The following is an 18,463-nucleotide window of genomic DNA, read 5'->3' as shown; positions in this document are numbered from 1 at the left end:
ATTCATTTCAATTAGGGTGTACGTGTATGTGTGTGCATGCTGTGTAGCTATGGCTCTTTGTATCTGGATACATATAAGAGTCCGAGTATCTGACCGTCTCTGTGTGTGCATCCGCTTCCATGTTTATGCCTCAAAGAACAGACGTGTTGTGGAGTGTATATGTCTGGGCTTCTGCTGCAGACACCTTGTTTCTGAGCATGTATTCCTTAGAGTATGCTCATGTGTATGTGTGAATAAACTGTAGTGTGGAATCGTGGAGGAGATGTAAAGAAAGAAATCAAACACAGACCACTTGTGGCTTAACACAGTTCTCTCATCTGTACCTTCCTGCATAGCTCTGCTAACACAGGGAACCAATTAATGAATTCCAAATAACAGTGAAATGTTTAGAAGAGTTGGGACGATTTGGAAAAAAGTGGACAGATCCTACAAGCCTCTAGTTTTCATACAGAAAATAAATAAAGCTTCAGTGGGCTGGGACTTTTAAAACCATTTATCAAATGAGTGATACTGGGCAGTGATACATACCACCATCAACAACCCTTGCCCATGCCTCCGTGCTCTGTTCTCTGAGTCTAAAATGAAGATCAGAACAAAGGATGCTTGTGAAAGTTAAATAAGATGATGTTCATAGAAGGTGCTCAGAAGACGTGGTCCCCTGTAGGAAAAGGAGTGGAGGGGACCCAAGTCCCAGGCCTAGGGCCCCAGTCTCTTCTCAGACTCTGAAATAGACAATGACGATTCCTAATTGTAAGTGTTGCCAAAGGTCTTTCCAAAATACCTTAACCAGAGCTAAAAATCTTACACGTCGTTGCTAAATACATGTAGTTTGGAGGTAGACCAAACTCTTCAAACCATGGGGTTTATAATGAAAAGATAGTCAAAGGTCCTCATGGGGTAGAGGGAGCTGGAAATCACTGACACAAATCTGTAGATTTCAAACTTTTTAAAAAAACCAATAGAACCACCCACCCCCCAACCCTGTCAACACACACACACACACACTTTTATCCAAACAACTTTTACAGGGAACCCCAAGCTATGAAAGAGATGGGGGCAGGGGCAGAGGCAGAATATGGGTGGGCCTGCCTAATCCTCTCTGGAATCTGACGAGGGGCTCCTGGGGCACGTCCACACACCCTGGAGCTCCCCAGGTGGAAACCATGCATCTAGATAACCCCAGAGTCCCGGCCAGCACTGCCACTCTCTAAGGCTAAACCGCAGTTTCCAAGCAGTAACAGACCAGCTAATGTTTTCTGATAGTTTCCCATACTCCAGGTTCTGTGCTTAGCTCCTGACACATGCTATCTTATTTTGGCCTCACATGTTCTCCAGGAGGAAGACCCTAGTAGTACTCTTAGGATCCCCATTCTCAGCTGAGGAAGATAAGGCCCGATGCAAGGATACTGGGCATTATAAGAAAAGTGTCCAAGTTCATTCAGCTTGAATATCATGGAGCCAAGAAGCAAACCTAGATAGTCTGGGTCTCGAATCTGTGTTCTTAACCCAGCCTGTAAAGCCTCCCAGTTTTGAGGGTTAAGTAGCATCTTTGCGAGTTAAAGTTCCCAATTCCCCATCAATTGACATTATAACACCAGTTTTAGTTTTGGGGTTTTTTTTGTTTGCTTGTTTTGTTTTCTTTTGCTTTGTTTTTAAGAAGCGGTATGGGAGTGACCCCCAATTCTCCTCAATCTCTTATCTAAAACCCTCTGTGATCAGGACAAAAGAGTAGAGCTCAGAGTTACTGTCTAACTTGAGGATCAAACCATTGACTTTGACAGCAACCATGGCTGCTGGGAAGATTGTTCCTCCAAGTATTTTTTGATGACAGGACAAGGTAGGAACGGAAACAGAGAGTAGCATCCAATACCTCTCAGGGCTTTAAAACCCGCCTTATTGGACTCCCCTGGTGGCACAGTGGTTAAGAATCCGCCTGCCAATGTAGGGGACACGGGTTCGAGCCCTGGTCTGGGAAGATCCCACACACCGCGGAGCAACTAAGCCTGTGAACCACAACTACTGAGCCTACGCTCTAGAGCCCGTGAGCCACGACTGCTGAGCCCACGTGCTGCAACTACTGAAGCCCATGCGCCTAGAGCCCATGCTCTATAACGAGAGAGGCCACGGCAATAAGAAGCCCGTGCAACACAACAAAATGTAGCCCCCGCTTGCATGCAGCAATGAAGACTCAACGCAGCCCCAAATCAATCAATCAATAATAAAAAAAAAAAACCCGCCTTATTTACCAGGCACTACACTCCAGTGAAGTAGACAGGACTATCCCCATTTCATGATGGCAAAACTGAAGCTCAGAGAAAATCTGCTGGAGATGCCCTAGGTCAGAAGCGTCAGAGCCTGGATTTGAACCCAGCACTCTCTGACCTTCCATCACTCTACACGAGACCTTGGGGAGAGTGGGTCCTTGCCCTTCTTCAGAGCCTTCCTCAAAGCCTTCCTTCTTTGCCTGCTTCCACCACAGCCCTTGTCACCAGCCATGCCAATACTTGTTGCCACTTCTGCCTCTTCTACTACCCAGAGAGCCTTGGTGGTAGAGTGTGAGTACACACAGGGCCCTCTGTGAAGGTCTGCTAGGGAATGAACAGCCCAGTCCAAGTAACCCAGACCTCCGAGGAGATGAGAACCACCCCTCCACGAAGGAAGGATCTTAGATTACAGGAAAGCACCACTGGACTGCCCAGCACCACTGGACTCCAAGCACTCAGAACCCCTCCGGCCCCTGGAAATTCACACTTCCTCCCTCCCACACATGGTGGCCTTCTTTGGTCTCTGGGAAATCCCAGGGCAACTTCTGACTTCTAAGTGGGTGCCCAGGAGCCAAATTTTCCCCCAAAGTTGAGTGTGTGATTGGGTATTCAAATACTCCCAGCTAGAAGGACGCTTGTCTGTCTTTCCCTCTGCTTCAGGACCAAATATCGCACAGGACAGTGTGTTTAAGTACCTGGGATCTGGAGTCCACCAGACATGGGTTTGAGTCATGGCTCTGCCTAGCTCTGCGATTTGGGGTAAATTAACCTCCTTAACCTCCCTGAGCCTCCAAGAGGAAACAGTTAGTAACTAACCGTGACCACACAGTGACGTTTTGAGAGTCAAATAAGATAATGCACAGGGCCTGGTTCAGAGCAGGTGCTCAAAAGGAGTGGAGCCTTGAAATTGAGCCCTGCCCTCTCTCAGAGGCTCTGAGCGGCTGGTAAAGGAGGAGCCGGTGGTCAGAGTGGAGCAGGGACCAGCTCACCTGTGGGAGGCGGGGATGGGGACAGGAAGGGAAGCCCAATGCTGAGTCAGTGGGAGCTGCGGAGGGCACAGTGACTCAGACAGATGTTCCCACTCAAAGAACCTGCCCCAATACTAACCACAGGAAGCAGATAGGAGTTCAGGCAGTAGGGCCTTTCCATGGTAGAAACCCACGGGCAGTGTGCTAGGGAGGTGGAAAGGGGACACCAGGGTGGGGAGGGAGGGGAGAAGATTAAACTTCAGGCTGTAAAACAGAGAGGGAGACACAGGGCACAGTCTCTCCCACAGCCCCTCGGAGCGAGGTCCAGGAAGATGAAAAGGGCAAGCTGCCTGGGACCAGGAAGAAGCCGGCTCCAACTTCAGTAGGACACCCTCTTTCCTGTAATCTAAGATCCTTCCTTCGTGGGCTGAGACCGGAGAACCTTAGCTGAAGCCTAGAAAGAGAAGAAAGGAACTCGGGTTGACTGAGCCCCTACCCTGCGCCCAGGGCCAGAACTTTATAATGAGCTTTATCTCTAGATGCCTCTCTTGTGTCCACACAACCCAACACTGCAGGGCAGCACCCCCGTTGCATATCTAGGGGCCCAGGTGAGAGAGACGGCACCAGCTAGACGTGGCAAAGCGGGGCTTCAAACCCAGACCTATATGGCTCTCTCAAACCTGTGCTTTTCCTTTCAGAAAGGCAGCACCATTCTTAAGCACTGAAGCTGTCGGTCCTGGGTTCAAGTTGACACTTCTGTCAACTACTAGATATGTTAACTCGGATCAGTCACTCATCTCTCTGGGCCTCAGTTTCCCTGGTTATAAACCAAAAAGAGTAGTGGTACCCACTGCATAGGGTGTGGTGAGGATTGAAGGAGCTCAAGCCAAGCCTGGTACAGAGTCAGTGCTCCATTTATGTCGACTGTGGAGTTTGTGCTCTTCTCCAATAAAGCCACTCCCCAGGAGAGTGGAAGAAAGCATGGCTGCCCCCACCCCATGTAGGCTGCAAAGGAGAGAGCCCTGGGCTTGGGGGCTAAGGACATGATTTCAGAGCCCAGCCCTACACGTTACCCGGGGTGTTACCTTGGACAAGTCACTGGACGTCTCTGAAGTTCAGTGTCCTCACCTCTAGAATGAGGATAGTGAGGCTACCAACTGTGCAGGGCAATGGTGTCACGCCGGGTAGGTGACAGCCCCTAGCACGGTCCAGAGGAGAGCAGAGACCAGGAGGCAGGGACTGGAATTGCCCTGTGGTGGAGACTGATGAGCTGTGGGCAGTAAGAAAGAGAGGGGAAGGGGTGTGGAGGAAGGTTCAGATGCCCAAAAAGATCCAAACCCTACTGCCAAACCAAGGTGGGCATTTCCCAGCCACAGAGAGAGATTATGATATTCACGGAGCAAAGATGGATGGGAACATTACAGGACTGGGGTCTTTACCCTTTTCTGTCATCTTCTGTTGAAGGTGGCCACCAAGAAACTTACTGTCCACAGAGACCTTCCCGCTGTGTAACCCAGGGGAAGTTGCTCACCCACTCTGTTCCTTCTCTTTTTGGTGTCTAGGAGAATGATGTTCACAAAGCTCCTTATTGGGAGGGATGAGAATGAGGAGGAATAAACTACTGGAAAGGAAAGAGGTAGAAGACCTCAGCAAAGAACCCCTCCCCACCCCCGCCAGGGCATTCAGTGGTATCTCCCTTCCTTCGCTCCCTGGCTGGGAGATAGGGGCCTGAGGACATCACAGGAAGGTGTGGCAGAGGAGGACCAAGCCACAGAGACCAAAATTAGCAACAAGTTGGGGCAGGGAAACCCTGTGTGGGTGCAGCTCTGAGGGAGGCAAAGCTCCAGCAGGGGAAGGTGGGTGTGGACTGCTGTTCCCTCCCAGCTTCCACAGGGTCAAAGTGGAACCAGCATGGGCTGGGGCTGGGGGGCGGGCCGGGCGAGTAGGGCATGAAAGATCCGGGATCATATTCCAGCTGTGTCTGTGTGAGATCGTCTACTTGACAAAGGTGTACTGAATACTCTTTATACCCAAGGCACTATTCTAGAAGCTAGACAAGGGTATGACAGGAAGAAGCCCAAGGGCCTGACCTCAGAGAACTTCAAGGAGAAGAGAGATGCAAGGCAGAAGCTGACCATGGTCCAAGGGTGAGACCAGTGAAATGCCATGAGGAGTTCAGAGGACAGCTGGGAAGGGAGAGAGATCCAGGTCAACCAGCTGAGCCAGAGCTATGAGCATCACAGTTGGAAAGGACCTTAGAGGTTTTCTGATTCAAACGTCTCAGTTTCCAGATTAGGAAACTGAGACCCGGGGAAAGGGCATTCTTTGCATGAAGTCATGTAACGTACTGGCATCAGCAGAGCCAGCTGAGGACCTAGGTATCCTGACTCCTCAGGCCCATCCCCAGCACTATCATGGTTCCATTTACACCCCTGACCAAGGCTGACAGGTGATCTAGCAAACGGAGCTCAGGCAGCCCAGGACAAATCCATTGTCAGAACCGTAAGAACTCAACATACTCAACCATGGCTTCAGCTTCAGGTAAGATTCAATTCAGCTGCACAAAGAAACCCGAAACATTCCGAGCTTTTGCACCCTAGTTTTTAATCTCTCAGGCGAAAGTCTGGAGGCCTGAGGTCCAGGCTATGAGAGAGCTCTGATCCACAAGGTTGCCAGGGACCCAGGCTCACTCCAGCACCCTCTTTCCATCCCTAAGTTACGGCCTTGGTCCTACAGCCTCGAGTGAGGGCACCTGCACTCCAGGCAGCAGGGCAGGATGAGGAAGAAGAGGGGGCAGACCTTGTCTTTTAACAAGGGTTCCTGGAGGCTGTCACATGACACATCACTTTACAGCCTCCAGTGGGAGGCTGGAAAATAATTTTTTTTTTTTGTGGTACGTGGGCCTCTCACTGTTGCGGCCTCTCCCGTGGCGGAGCACAGGCTCCGGACGCGCAGGCTCAGCGGCCATAGCTCACGGGCCTAGCTGCTCCGCAGCATGTGGGATCTTCCCGGACCGGGACACGAACCCGTGTCCCTTGCATCGGCAGTATTTTTAAAAGGTGAGATATTTTCAAGTTAGACAACTATTTACCATCTCCTGCCCACAGAGCAGCTGAAAAGTATAGTAAGCAATACTCAACTAAAAAGCACTTTTCCCTTTCCCAAGTGATTTTAAAAGACCTCACGAAGTAAGCATTTTTAAGCCTCTAAGGTTTTATGGTGCAAATGTATTTCACGTCAGAGGCATATCACTTATTACCCTTAGGACGCAGAAGCTAGGTGATGAACAGTACGTACTCTTACAGACATGCCATTTGCAGCAACATACCCATATTTATTTCAAAGGGGATTTTTCTGCACTTGTGTTTCTTTTTTAAAAACACAAAACAGGGCTTCCCTGGTGGCGCAGTGGTTGAGAGTCCGCCTGCCGATGCAGGGGACACGGGTTCGTGCCCCGGTCCGGGAAGATCCCACGTTCCGCGGAGCGGCTGGACCCGTGAGCCATGGCCGCTGAGCCTGCGCATCCGGAGCCTGTGCTCCGCACCGGGAGAGGCCACAGCAGTGAGAGGCCCGTGTAGCACAAAAAAAAAAACCAACAACACAAAACAAGCACAAATGGACAAAAAGGTCATCCAAAAAGGAACCACATAAGGAATTGTGAAGGTAACAAATTAAAGGCTATTTATCTGATAAAGACCTTATGTAAGAGACTGTGCTTCTTTTTACATATTGGTTCTCTCTTTGTGTTCTAGGAAGAGTTGTTTTTGTTTGTTGATTTGTTTCATTCATTTTCCCCATCCCATTTGAGGGTCAAAGTTATCAGGAGAAAGGTAATTTAAATGGCAAACAACAGAAAGTCCGTATCTATTTATCAAAACTTGAAGCACAGACTGGGAGATGTACTTAGAAGTTAAATGGTCATATCTAGCGAATGTTAAATATGCTTGCCTACGAGGTCAAACACCCTGTAACGAGGCCTGATCCTCATGAAACCACAAGTTTCCTTTGGGTGAAAATCACAGCACTGCCCTAAAACCAAAGATTCACTCAAAGGCTAATGAAAGATTAATAATCATTTTCTTGGGTACTGCCCTTTTCTTTTTGTTTATCTGTGCCCATAGTCTGTTAAAACAGAGCTACAGTATTGTAAACGTTGACTACACTAATTTGTAAAGCAATAAATCCTACACTCTGGCTATTCATGAACCACTGAAACAGCAATATATATTAGACAATACGAGACACTCAGAAACGGTGCAAGTGCAGATACTCTAACCACTCAGAGATCAAATTCTACTTATATTTGAGGTTTATTATAATTAATGAAGGGAGATTCTGAAAAGATTCCAAGATACCCATTATAAGAGTTTATGAGAGTACTGCCGCTCCCAAATTAAAATTTTAAGGTTATCTATAAAGCAAGAGTTCCGTGTTACCTGACAGTCTGTTCATAATAGCATTTCCTTACTGATATGGAGCAATTTATTTTGGTAAAAAAAGGTACAGGCAACTGAACAACTATGTCTACACAGAATCTAGGCTGTTCTTATAAAACAATGCTGCAAACATTATTTCACTAACAGCTAGCTTTACAGCATAAGAGAAGCAGTATCTGCTAACTTCATCCATAAGCTTGAACCAAAGTTACAGTAAAGGATAAAAATAGCTAAATGTATACATGGGCGGACCTCATTTTATTGCACTTTGCAGATACTGCAGTCTCTACAAATTCAAAGTTTGTGGCAACCCTGCATCGTCAGATGATGATAAGCATTTTTTAGCAATACAGTATTTTTATTTTTATTTTTTATTTATTTTTGCGGTACGCGGGCCTCTCACTGTTGTGGCCTCTCCTGTTGCGGAGCACAGGCTCCGGACACGCAGGCTCAGCGGCCACGGCTCACGGGCCCAGCCACTCCGCGGCATGTGGGATCCTCCCGGACCGGGGCACGAGCCCGCGTCCCCTGCATCGGCAGGCGGACTCTCAACCACTGCACCACCAGGGAAGCCCCAGCAATACAGTATTTTTAAATTAAGGTATGTAGACTATTTTTTTAGACATAATACTATTGCACATTTAATAGACTACAGTATAGTATAGACATAACTTTTATATGCACTGAAAACACAACAACAAAAGAATTCATGACACTTCATCGCAGTGGTCTGGAACTGAAGTGCACTATCTCTGTGGTACGCCTGTACAGGCTTTTTACCAAGTTTTCAACTCTGGGAAAATTTCTAGCCTCATCTTTCTGGAGACTTAAGCAACTTTCAAACTTTATCCATTTAGAAAATCTTCACCACAATTTTCTAAAGGCACAACCTTACCTACCCTGAGGTTAGAACACAGAGGGGCCTTTTAACCCATTGTTTGTGTGTGGTCACTAGTATTCAGATGAAGCCTCCAGGGCAGTAGAGTAGGTTTGCCAAATGCATAGCAAATTTTTCTAGGCTATAAAAGCTTGAGGAAGACCAACTTCGTCTAAACAGAGAATCACTTTTCACTCAAACCTAGTTTACCTGCTTACCTCCCATGATGTACTGGCAAGTGTTTGCGATGGATTCCATGACTTCCTTCCACAGAAGCATTGGGCGGCTTATGGTACACTGAGGCCAAAGAATCAATGTGGCAGATGAGCTCATCCAACAGAGTTGGTTCAATAAGATCTGTCTCCTCAGAGATCAGTGGCTTCTCAGACAAGACTACTTCTTTGGCTATGACAGGATCAGTTGAGAGAAGGCACCAATAAATAAAGCCCCGGTCTCGAAGGTCAGGATTATCAGAATCCTAATGAAAAGGCAATGGCAAGAAGGTTTAAATGTAACCTTTCTCCATACAGAAAGCCAAACTGCTGGATTTATTATCAAGGCAATGCTGAAGCGATTTATGCAGAGTTGGCCGTTAAGAAGATATTTAGACTCAATATATTGTTAACAGAGCCATAATTCTGTAATCTCTAATGTTTCCAAGAATTTAAATATAAATTGAAGTGGGTTAGTTCTAAGACTCAAATTCAAAATGAAATTGGGAAAAGGAAAATAAAGTTTAAGCCGGTAAAAATCAACTGCTTATGATGGCCTCAGGACATAAAAATAATGTTTTTATAACTGCTTTAATATTAGCAGGATTATTCATGAAACACAGCTTACATATATTTCACCCATACCTTCTTTCTTCATTTAAATATTTATTAACTATCTCCTATGGAGACACTGGCCAGGCCCTGGAAACAAAGAGACAACAACACAGTGCCTGACTTCAATGAGCTCAAAGAATATTAATTATTACAATATAGTATGAGAGGTACTATTACCTAAATAATAAAAAAAACTGTTCAAGAGAGAACATAACGAAGTGCTTCTAAAAGGGGTGACACGTGAATTCAGTGGTCTCGTTTTTTTTTGTGGCTGTTTAAAAATAATTTTATACATGGTCATGGCTAAGAAAAATTTATTATCAATGACACGTCACAATTTAGAAATGTATAATATAAAAATAAGTCTCCCCCTATCATCCAACCCTACCCCACCTTAACTCCCCATCCCCAAAATAGCCATATTAACAGTGCACCATATATCTTACCAGAGAGCTCCCACACATATATATTTATTTTCTACAAAACCAGTTTCATAGTATATATACTGCTCCTCAAGCTGCTTTCCATATTGGCACATACAGCTGTCATTTTTCCACTGTATACGCAGCACTGCATCATTATTTACTAGTGTCCTATTGATGAACATTTAGGCTGTTGCCTTTCTCCCTCCTTCCTACTATTTATTTTTGCAATCATTATAAAGTGGCAATAAATATCCTGGTATCCACCTCTCAGAATGTCTATATAGTGGCATTCATTTACGCATGAATTGTTCTAGTGGTATCATGTTATTAAAGGCAACAATCGGTCCCATTTCAATTTCTGTATTTAAAACACATACAAAAATATTTTCTTTAAACTAGGCCAGGGTTTTTCCCATGAGTTTCTACATAAGCAGATGAACTGGTTTATAATTTAGCCATTTAAGGCACGTATCATTCAGCTCAACACCTCAAGTGACCCTGATGGCTTTATATACATTTTCTTAATCATGTATTATTTAATTTGCACTCAAAATGGAGTGCTGGTTAAAAACAAAAAAGCATAAAGAACACTGAGATACAAGTTAATACAGCATAAAAATGGTAAATTTTACCTCAAGATAATCTTTATCACATTCATAGGTTGCATTATTCTAATAGAAATGCACATATATACATGTATTATTCATATCAAAGTGTTTGTAGTATTTGAAATGCCAGGGTTAAAAAAAGGAAACAGTGATACTATCCAATTTAAATGAGTTTGTTTTGTTGCTTGTTGGGAGGGGGGCTAATTTGCTCCTGAGGAAGTGTTTATAAATAGCAGCCTGAAACCTCCTCACTTAGATTTTCATTTGGAAACAAAGTGTGAATATTATGAAACATAAACAAGTTGATTTTTTAAAAGAGCAGAATACAACTTTCTCCAAGTATCACATCAGGAAAGCAATCCCCTGTCCAGCTTTTATTGATATTTAAATTAAAAGTTAAATTTTAATCTGTATATTCAGTCCCCAAAGCATGTGATTTAAAATTTGTAGACTATGCTTTTTATTACACAATGAACACTACACATCACTTAACTGGGAAAACTTAATTTGCCTTTATATAGTAGTAAAGTTGTTAAACATATTAAAATAAACTACATAATACAGCTTAATAATATACTTATCAAAATAATTTTTTTTTACTTCAAACTATTTCTCTCATATAGCTGGTACATATTTAACCAAATGGCCAAAAAAAAAAAAATTCCTGTCGAGATTCGCAAAATATATACTTCTGTGAAAATAGCTTGAGTCCCCCCACAAATTCAAAACACTGCAACAGGACAAACTTCTGGAGACAGAATCACTGGATCAAAGGGTATACGTACTGTAAATCTTAACAGAAAAATTTAGTCCTATGAGAAATGAGAAAATGAGTGCAAATTTTCCAGGACTAGAAGTGAAGAGTGGGCAAGGATCTCCACTGTCCAAACTCAGTTATCCTGAGGGGTGATCTCTTAGGACTACTATCAGCTGGCCTTCACTGCCTCACTAATTCACATGGAGACCACGATAAATCAGGCCCAGTCAAGGCTAATGACAATAGAAACTTTTTATGATTTTAAGGTGCCATTATGTGTTTGGTGACTCAGAAAATTTGGTTTCGGATCTACTGTACTGCTAGTCTGATAGGCCCCCGTAAGGATCTCGAGAAAATAGTGTATTTCCCAAAATTTGAGAGCTTCCTAAACAATTCTTACCAGGCAAGCTCTGAAACAGTAATTCTTAAACTATAATGTGCATCAACATTTTAACGCACCAGGAAAGCCACTGAAAGTGCAGATTCCATACTTTCTGATTCATTGTGTCAGAAGTGGGGCCCAGGAACTTTTATTTTTAACAAGCAGCACAGGTGATTTTGATGATGACGGTCTCTAGTTCACAGATGGAAAAACTAAGGTGAAGACTTCTTTTCCATGTACTAAAAATAGTAATTACTAAAGTTTGGACACTTCTATGAGTATTCTTTACTAATTCCTCTAAAACTATCAAAGCGAAAAGACAAATCTTTGAAATAAAGCCACGGATTCAAGGGTTGGTTTTCTTTTCCTCTAATTATATATATATATATATATATATATATATACATATATATATTTTTTTTTTTTTTTTCCCTAACCTGTTGATCTCTGTCGTTTAACTGGGGTGTTCAGACACATTTAATGTACTTATTGATATGGTTAGGTTTGGAACTGTTGTCATTTCTTTTTTATTTGTCTTATCTGTTCTCTGCTCCCCTTTTATTCTTTTTTCTTTATTGTTGTTGTTTTTATAAATTTATTTATTTTTTGGTGCATTGAGTCTTCGTTGTTGGGTCTTCATTGCTGTGTGTGGGCTTTCTCTAGTTGCCGCGAGCGGGGGCTACTCTTCGTTGTGGTGCGTGGGCTTCTCATTGCCGTGGCTTCTCCCGTTGCAGAGCTTGGGCTCTAGGTGCATAGGCTTCAGTAGTTGTGGCCCACGGGCTTCAGAGCACTCAGCAGTTGTGGCACACGGGCTTAGTTGCTCCGTGGCGTGTGGGATCCTCCTGGACCAGGGCTTGAACTCGTGTGCCCTGCATTGGCAGGCGGACTCTCATCCACTGCACCACCAGGGAAGTCCCATAATATTTCTAATCATACCACCATTTTATTTAAAATTAGAAGCACAAAGATTTCACATATACTTCACTGAATCCTCAGCACAGATAAACAATACGATTAAGTCTACTATAAAGACAGAACAGTAGTATGACAGAGAAATTTGCCCAGTCACGTCCTGAACCAGTGGATGTAGCAGAAACAGAACCCCACCACCCAATTCAAACTAACGTAACTCAGCAGATCATGCTGCCCTCAACTTAAAAATGTACGGCTGGGAACATAAATATTAAATTAGGTTCTTATTTCACGAACTTGAGAAAAAAATTCCAGAGGAAAATTCCAGTGGAAAAGACTTATATAAATGTGCTTACTCTATTATGCTAATGCCTCAGATTTCATTAACTGGACAGAAAAGGCAAGTCTAGAGAAACTGTTTATTAATTATTTATAGCCAAATATGAAATAATCATCCACAATAATCTTAAAACCTCTAAATTCACTTATTTATACTGGCTTATGCACAACAATGCTTCAGGCAGGCAAGACAGGAAATGCGTATTCTCAAAAGTCATTCTCAACTTTCAGACTTGAGAAGCAGCATTAACAGAGTAGAAAAGGGCAAAGACTCTGGAGCCAGGCTACTTGGGTTTGAGTCCTAGTTCCACCCCATACTAACTGGGCCGGCCTCTCTATGTCTCAGTTTCCTCACCTATAAAATGGGAAGAGTAACAGTATTAACCCTTACTGAAAGCCTGGCACATAGTAAGCACTATACAGATGACTGTTGTTACTAAGATTCTCTACTAGTCCTTGTACAGAAAATCTAGAATTAGGAACATCTGATGGTTTATTTATACCCTGCCCTGTTCTAGAAATGGATTTAGCAAATCTTATAAAATACATCTAAGGCTAGAGAACATAAACTAGAAGCAAAGGCAGAAAAATGCAAGCCACGATGACCCACACATTTTCTATGGGAGATCCTTAAATCTGATTCTAAGGTTTCAAACATCTGATATGAAAAACAAGTCTAGTCAGATAAGCCATTCAGAGGGGCAGTTAATTACACACTAATGCATAAGAGAATCCAAAACTGGTTAGGAATTTTTTTATGGGGTTTCATAGAGAAAAAAATATATAATGGAATAAATACTTTGATAACAGATCTAAAGAGGATAGTTTCTCATGACAACCCTTACTACAGGATGATGATATTAGTGTAATTCAGTAAAAACAATTCTAATAAGGGTCAAATACAATGCAGTCTAGATCCCCAGCTCTCTACTAATCTGGCTTGATTCAGTGGTAAATTTCAACATCTATAAGAACATAGGGAATCCTCCCTAAACACTTTATCTCAGGCAAATACTGTAATAAGAGTGAGTTTGAACTCTGACGAGAACCTAAAACACAGCTCTCCTATGCTGCCTGTTACAGATACAGAGGCCTTAAGAGACAATGGAGGTGAAGGCAGGGTTCAGAACTTGTGAATACAATAGAATCTACCAAAGACACTCACTTGATTATGAGGCTAGCCTTATCTATTCTGAAGTGAGTAGACAGGATTCCCTGGTGGCACAGTGGTTAAGAATCTGCCTGCCAATGCAGGGGACACAGGTTCGAGCCCTGGTCTGGGAAAATCCCACATGCCACAGAGCAACTAAGCCCGTGTGCCACAACTACTGAAGCCCACGTGCCACAACTACTGGAGCCTGTGCTCCGCAACAAGAGAAGCCACCGCAATGAGAAGCCTGCGCACCACAACGAAGAGTAGCCCCTACTCGCTGCAAGTAGAAAAGGCCCGTGTGCAGCCAAAAGTAAATAAATAATTAAATTTAAAAAGTGAGTAGACAAGGAGCAAAGCCAAAATTCTTTTTAGAAAATTGTTCTAACTCCATCTTAACAGAGATACAAATGGGTAATAAAGGGTCTAGACTAGGAAATCTAGAATGCTCAATATAGATAATATTAAATAACCATTGCCTTGACGGTTATGGAAATTGCTTTGCTTCAGGCAAAAGGAAGTTTTAGAAAAAAACACTTCAAAGAGCTCTAACAAATAAATTTTAAAAGATGTAAAATTAATAATAGGAAAGGTGTACCTATTTTCCAAGGTGGATGAATGTCAAGTGGCCTCTCAGCAGTTAAGATGATTTTGACTATTCCACACATACATAAACACAGAATCTTCAATTTGGCTGAGGCATGAATCTGTCACACAATGTAAGCCGAGACAGTCTCTTACCTGCCGAGCGATTCTAGGTCACCACCCAGCACTCCCATCTCTACATTTTCTCTTTCCTTACTTTCTACTTCTTGTGGTAACTTTCATGGAGAGCCAGATATTGCTGATGCTTTGAAATGTGGCCGTCAGGGGAGAGTTAAAACTTGAGATACTTTAATAAACAGAAATCCCATGATTCTTGAAGAAAATGAGATTTCTGAGAAAGCTAAGAGACTGTATAAATGTGTATTTATCTGTGTTTAGGGAGTTTTCTGAAGTGTTAGTACACAGGCCTCATTAAAGTCAAGTTTACTATATTACCATCTAGAATAAACACAAGACTTCTTTGAATCTGGTTAATTTATACAGAGCTCTTTCTTCCGTACAAAGGAGAGAGGCTCCAGGGCCTATAGCAAAAGACAGAAATGAACTTCAAGGCCCTAAGATGAAGTCAAATACATGGCTAATTTAATGGCAATCACCCTACAGAGTCTGTAATAAGCACTACATGATTAAGAAGGGGCAATTTCTATTCAAAATGGCCTCCTGTGGATGACCTATTAAACACTAACGCAAAAATTAACGTCTAACCTAAACTACTTTGATCCAGAAGATGACCAATTTCTGCTCTTAGTGCCAAGACATGCCTCATCAGTGATGGACAACCTCCCAGTCCACTTTTCATGGACAGATGGTGAGCCATGGCCTGCCCTTGACTCCACATACTCATATGGATGCTTCTTCACACTAACCATAATGGGGTCAAGTGAACGTTTAGAGACTTGGGGAAACAGCACATTAAAAAGTTCATTCATAATTTGTTGGAGAAAACTGAGAGGTACAAGGGGTGGAGTGGGACACCTCTATTTTCTGTGAAGTGCATTTTCTGACATCCTTTAACTCAACTACTGTTGGTCAACTGCTCCTTAAAAGATAATCAAGCGATAATTCTCAGTAATGTTTACATGCATCAGTAATCAGACAAGACAATTATCTTAATTTTTAGTTCAGGTCTTCTTCACGTTTGAGTTCATTGATTGTAAAACATCTGTACTTGAATCAAGTGTCAGAAAGTAGCCTTTGACTCTAGCAGTTTTCTTGGCTGTATTTTTTTCAGAGTTATATAGCATATTCCATAAACAACTTATTTAATAACGTTGTCTGCTTTATAGTATTCCATTAAGTATTCAAATGCCTTATCTGCCCGTCGAACTTCTTTTCCTTAAAATGGATTCCTGGTATTTCTAAAATTAAATACTGTCAGAGGAAAGAAGAACTTTGCATTTATCATGTATCAAATGATGCGCTTTGACCACTTAACAGATGATGTATTGGCAACTATTCAAGGTTCACATTTGTGGCCTCAGTTTGGAACTGGGTTTCAAAAAGTGTACTAAGTGCACACCCCAACCGTACTAATTAATTACAGGATTTACCATATTTAGTCCTCCAATTGTGTTCATTATTGATATGAAATAAAGCTCCTCAGAGCAAAAAAAAAAAAGGAAAGATGACAGCTCAGAGCTAGGTTAAAGAACTATAAAAGAGTTCAAATGCTGTTAATATACAACTATAAAGAGATGAAAGAGGAAAATGGTAAATTGAATATCTGAATCAGATTCCATGTGTAAACACACATCATAACTCTTGACAGCCTGCTAAAGCCAGCCTGTTCTCAAATTCAATTAAGAACATTACTGGATCATGACGGACTGATCATTATACTAGTTACGTCAGAAAAAGTAATTACTTTGATTTCTGTGTATCCAGCTGGTTGCCACATTCCTGAAATCAGAACCCTCCCTAAAAGGACCAAAAATACTAAATAATTAAGGAAGCAGCATTAGCACTTTAAAATTACTTGAAGAGAAAGGCAACTTATCTAGAAGGCAGAACAGCACGCGAGATATCTGTCAAAGCATTTACCATCTCTACAGGGTACTTTCATTTGAAAGCTGAAATTAAGTCCCCCAGAAGGAGATAGTGTGAGACTCAATGTCCTTTTCACAAAGTCAGTCCTTCATTAACACTAAAGGGTCTAAGTTCAATTTTCATGAATTATCATTAAAACTGGAGTCAGTCAATTCATTTAGAACCCATACAACCAGTTCTAATTCAGCAGAATATGTAAAAGAGGCACTGTGTTTATTTTTTAACAGAATCTAAAGACTGCACTCCTTCCATTTAAAATCTCTGCAAATGAACCTTCTTGGAAGAAGTTTTGCAATTTCCTAGAATTCAAAACAAGACAAATCAACTCCATGCTTTCTTCAGACTTCTTACCTGTGTTGCCAAACTCAAGACCTGCTGTACCAGCTCCTGCGTTTCTGATGGTTTCTTGAGAAACAGCTTCACTATGGCAGTAAGCAGAGTGAGCTGTACCTAAGCAAATGTAATTTAATAGGTGAAGTGAAAGACATTTGCATTATTCCACACCATGAATTCCAAAGTGATATTTTCCCAAATATGACTTACTATGAGGTCTTTCTGATTTTGATTAAGAAACAAAGGTAAAAACTCAGCCAATATCCACAATAGCAGTCAAAGGTTTTCATCAACTGAAAACGCACTAGCCTCCTATCTCCAAATTGCATTTCTTGGCATCAAAAACTGCTGGTTTGTTTCTGGCCCAGATAATCACCTGTATTTCTTAAAGTACATGCTAACATACTGATGGCAATAAAACTGGTTCCTGACCAAATTCTTTATTATTTACTTCCACCAAAAGCTACAACTTCCAGGGAATTAGAGAATCATTTATCATACTGAGGCAAGAGCCAAGACAGTAGAATTATGCCAGATCACAACCAATTAAGAGTGGCATGCTAGGGCTTCCCTGGTGGCGCAGTGGTTAAGAATCCGCCTGCCAATGCAGGGGACACGGGTTTGAGCCCTGGTCTAGGAAGATCCCACGTGCCGCAGAGCAACTAAGCCCATGCGCCACAACTACTGAAGCCTGCGCGCCTAGAGTCTGTGCTCCGCAACAAGAGAAGCCACAATGAGAAGCCCTCGCACCGCAATGAAGAGTGGCCCCCGCTGGCGGCAACTAGAGAAAGCCCGCGCACAGCAACGAAAGACCCAATGCAGCCAAAAATAAATAAATGAAACAAATCTATTAAAAACAAAACAAAAAAAGAGTAAAATTTTAAAAATAAAAATTAAAAAAAAAAAAGTCGCCTGCTGAACCATGAAACTACTGGCTGGTATATGTTCCTTGTAGGGCCTGTTAAAATTACTATGATAGATTACATACATGAACTTCAATTTGCAGTGAGTACAAATGCCAGGGAAAAAGAATAATTTATCTGCTTCTCTGGGCCTTTGACTCGAAGGTCTCTCAGTTTTGGTAGAAGACAGACAGAAGATGGGAAGGAGTCTAACCATCCACAAAGAACCTTTTCAAACTGCACATGCCAGCCTTCACCCCAGACAAAAACCCAGCTGCAACTGAGCCACAACCATTACTAACAGCAATGGGTAATCATCTTTAGGTGACAGAAAATGAAAAAGTAATAACTACTGCTCTAAGTCAGTAGTTGTCAAAGTGTGGTTCTGGACCAGCAGCAGCAATAGCATCACCACCCTCAACCTTGTAAGAAATGAACATGCTTAGGCCCATCTCAGACCTACTGACTCAGAAACTTTAGGGGTGGGGCCCAGCAACCTGTCCTTTAACACAGGTTAAACACCAGTGCTTAGGTGCTTCTAAGGCTCATTAAAGTTGAGAACCACTGTCTAAATTAGGCAGGCTTGTTCCAACAGAAGTCAGCACAACTGAAAAAGGTCACCCCTTTCTGG

General features: G+C 42.5%; 1 protein-coding gene across 1 annotated transcript in view; it reads right to left on the bottom strand.

The window, feature by feature from the left end:
* Window positions 1-8,759: 8,759 nt before the first annotated feature.
* The window catches only part of LOC136139131 (AP-2 complex subunit beta-like), a 45,795-nt gene continuing 36,091 nt past the window's right edge, over window positions 8,760-18,463 (bottom strand). Inside the window, 2 exon segments of the mRNA XM_065898027.1 lie at window positions 8,760-9,023; window positions 16,949-17,047. Coding sequence (XP_065754099.1) covers window positions 8,760-9,023; window positions 16,949-17,047 — 363 coding nt within the window.

This window comes from Phocoena phocoena, chromosome 19 (genome assembly GCF_963924675.1).
Source record: "Phocoena phocoena chromosome 19, mPhoPho1.1, whole genome shotgun sequence".
NCBI classification, from domain to species: Eukaryota; Metazoa; Chordata; class Mammalia; order Artiodactyla; family Phocoenidae; genus Phocoena; species Phocoena phocoena.
The sequence above is the reverse complement of the archived record's forward strand: the minus strand, read 5'-3'. Positions and strand labels throughout refer to the sequence as shown.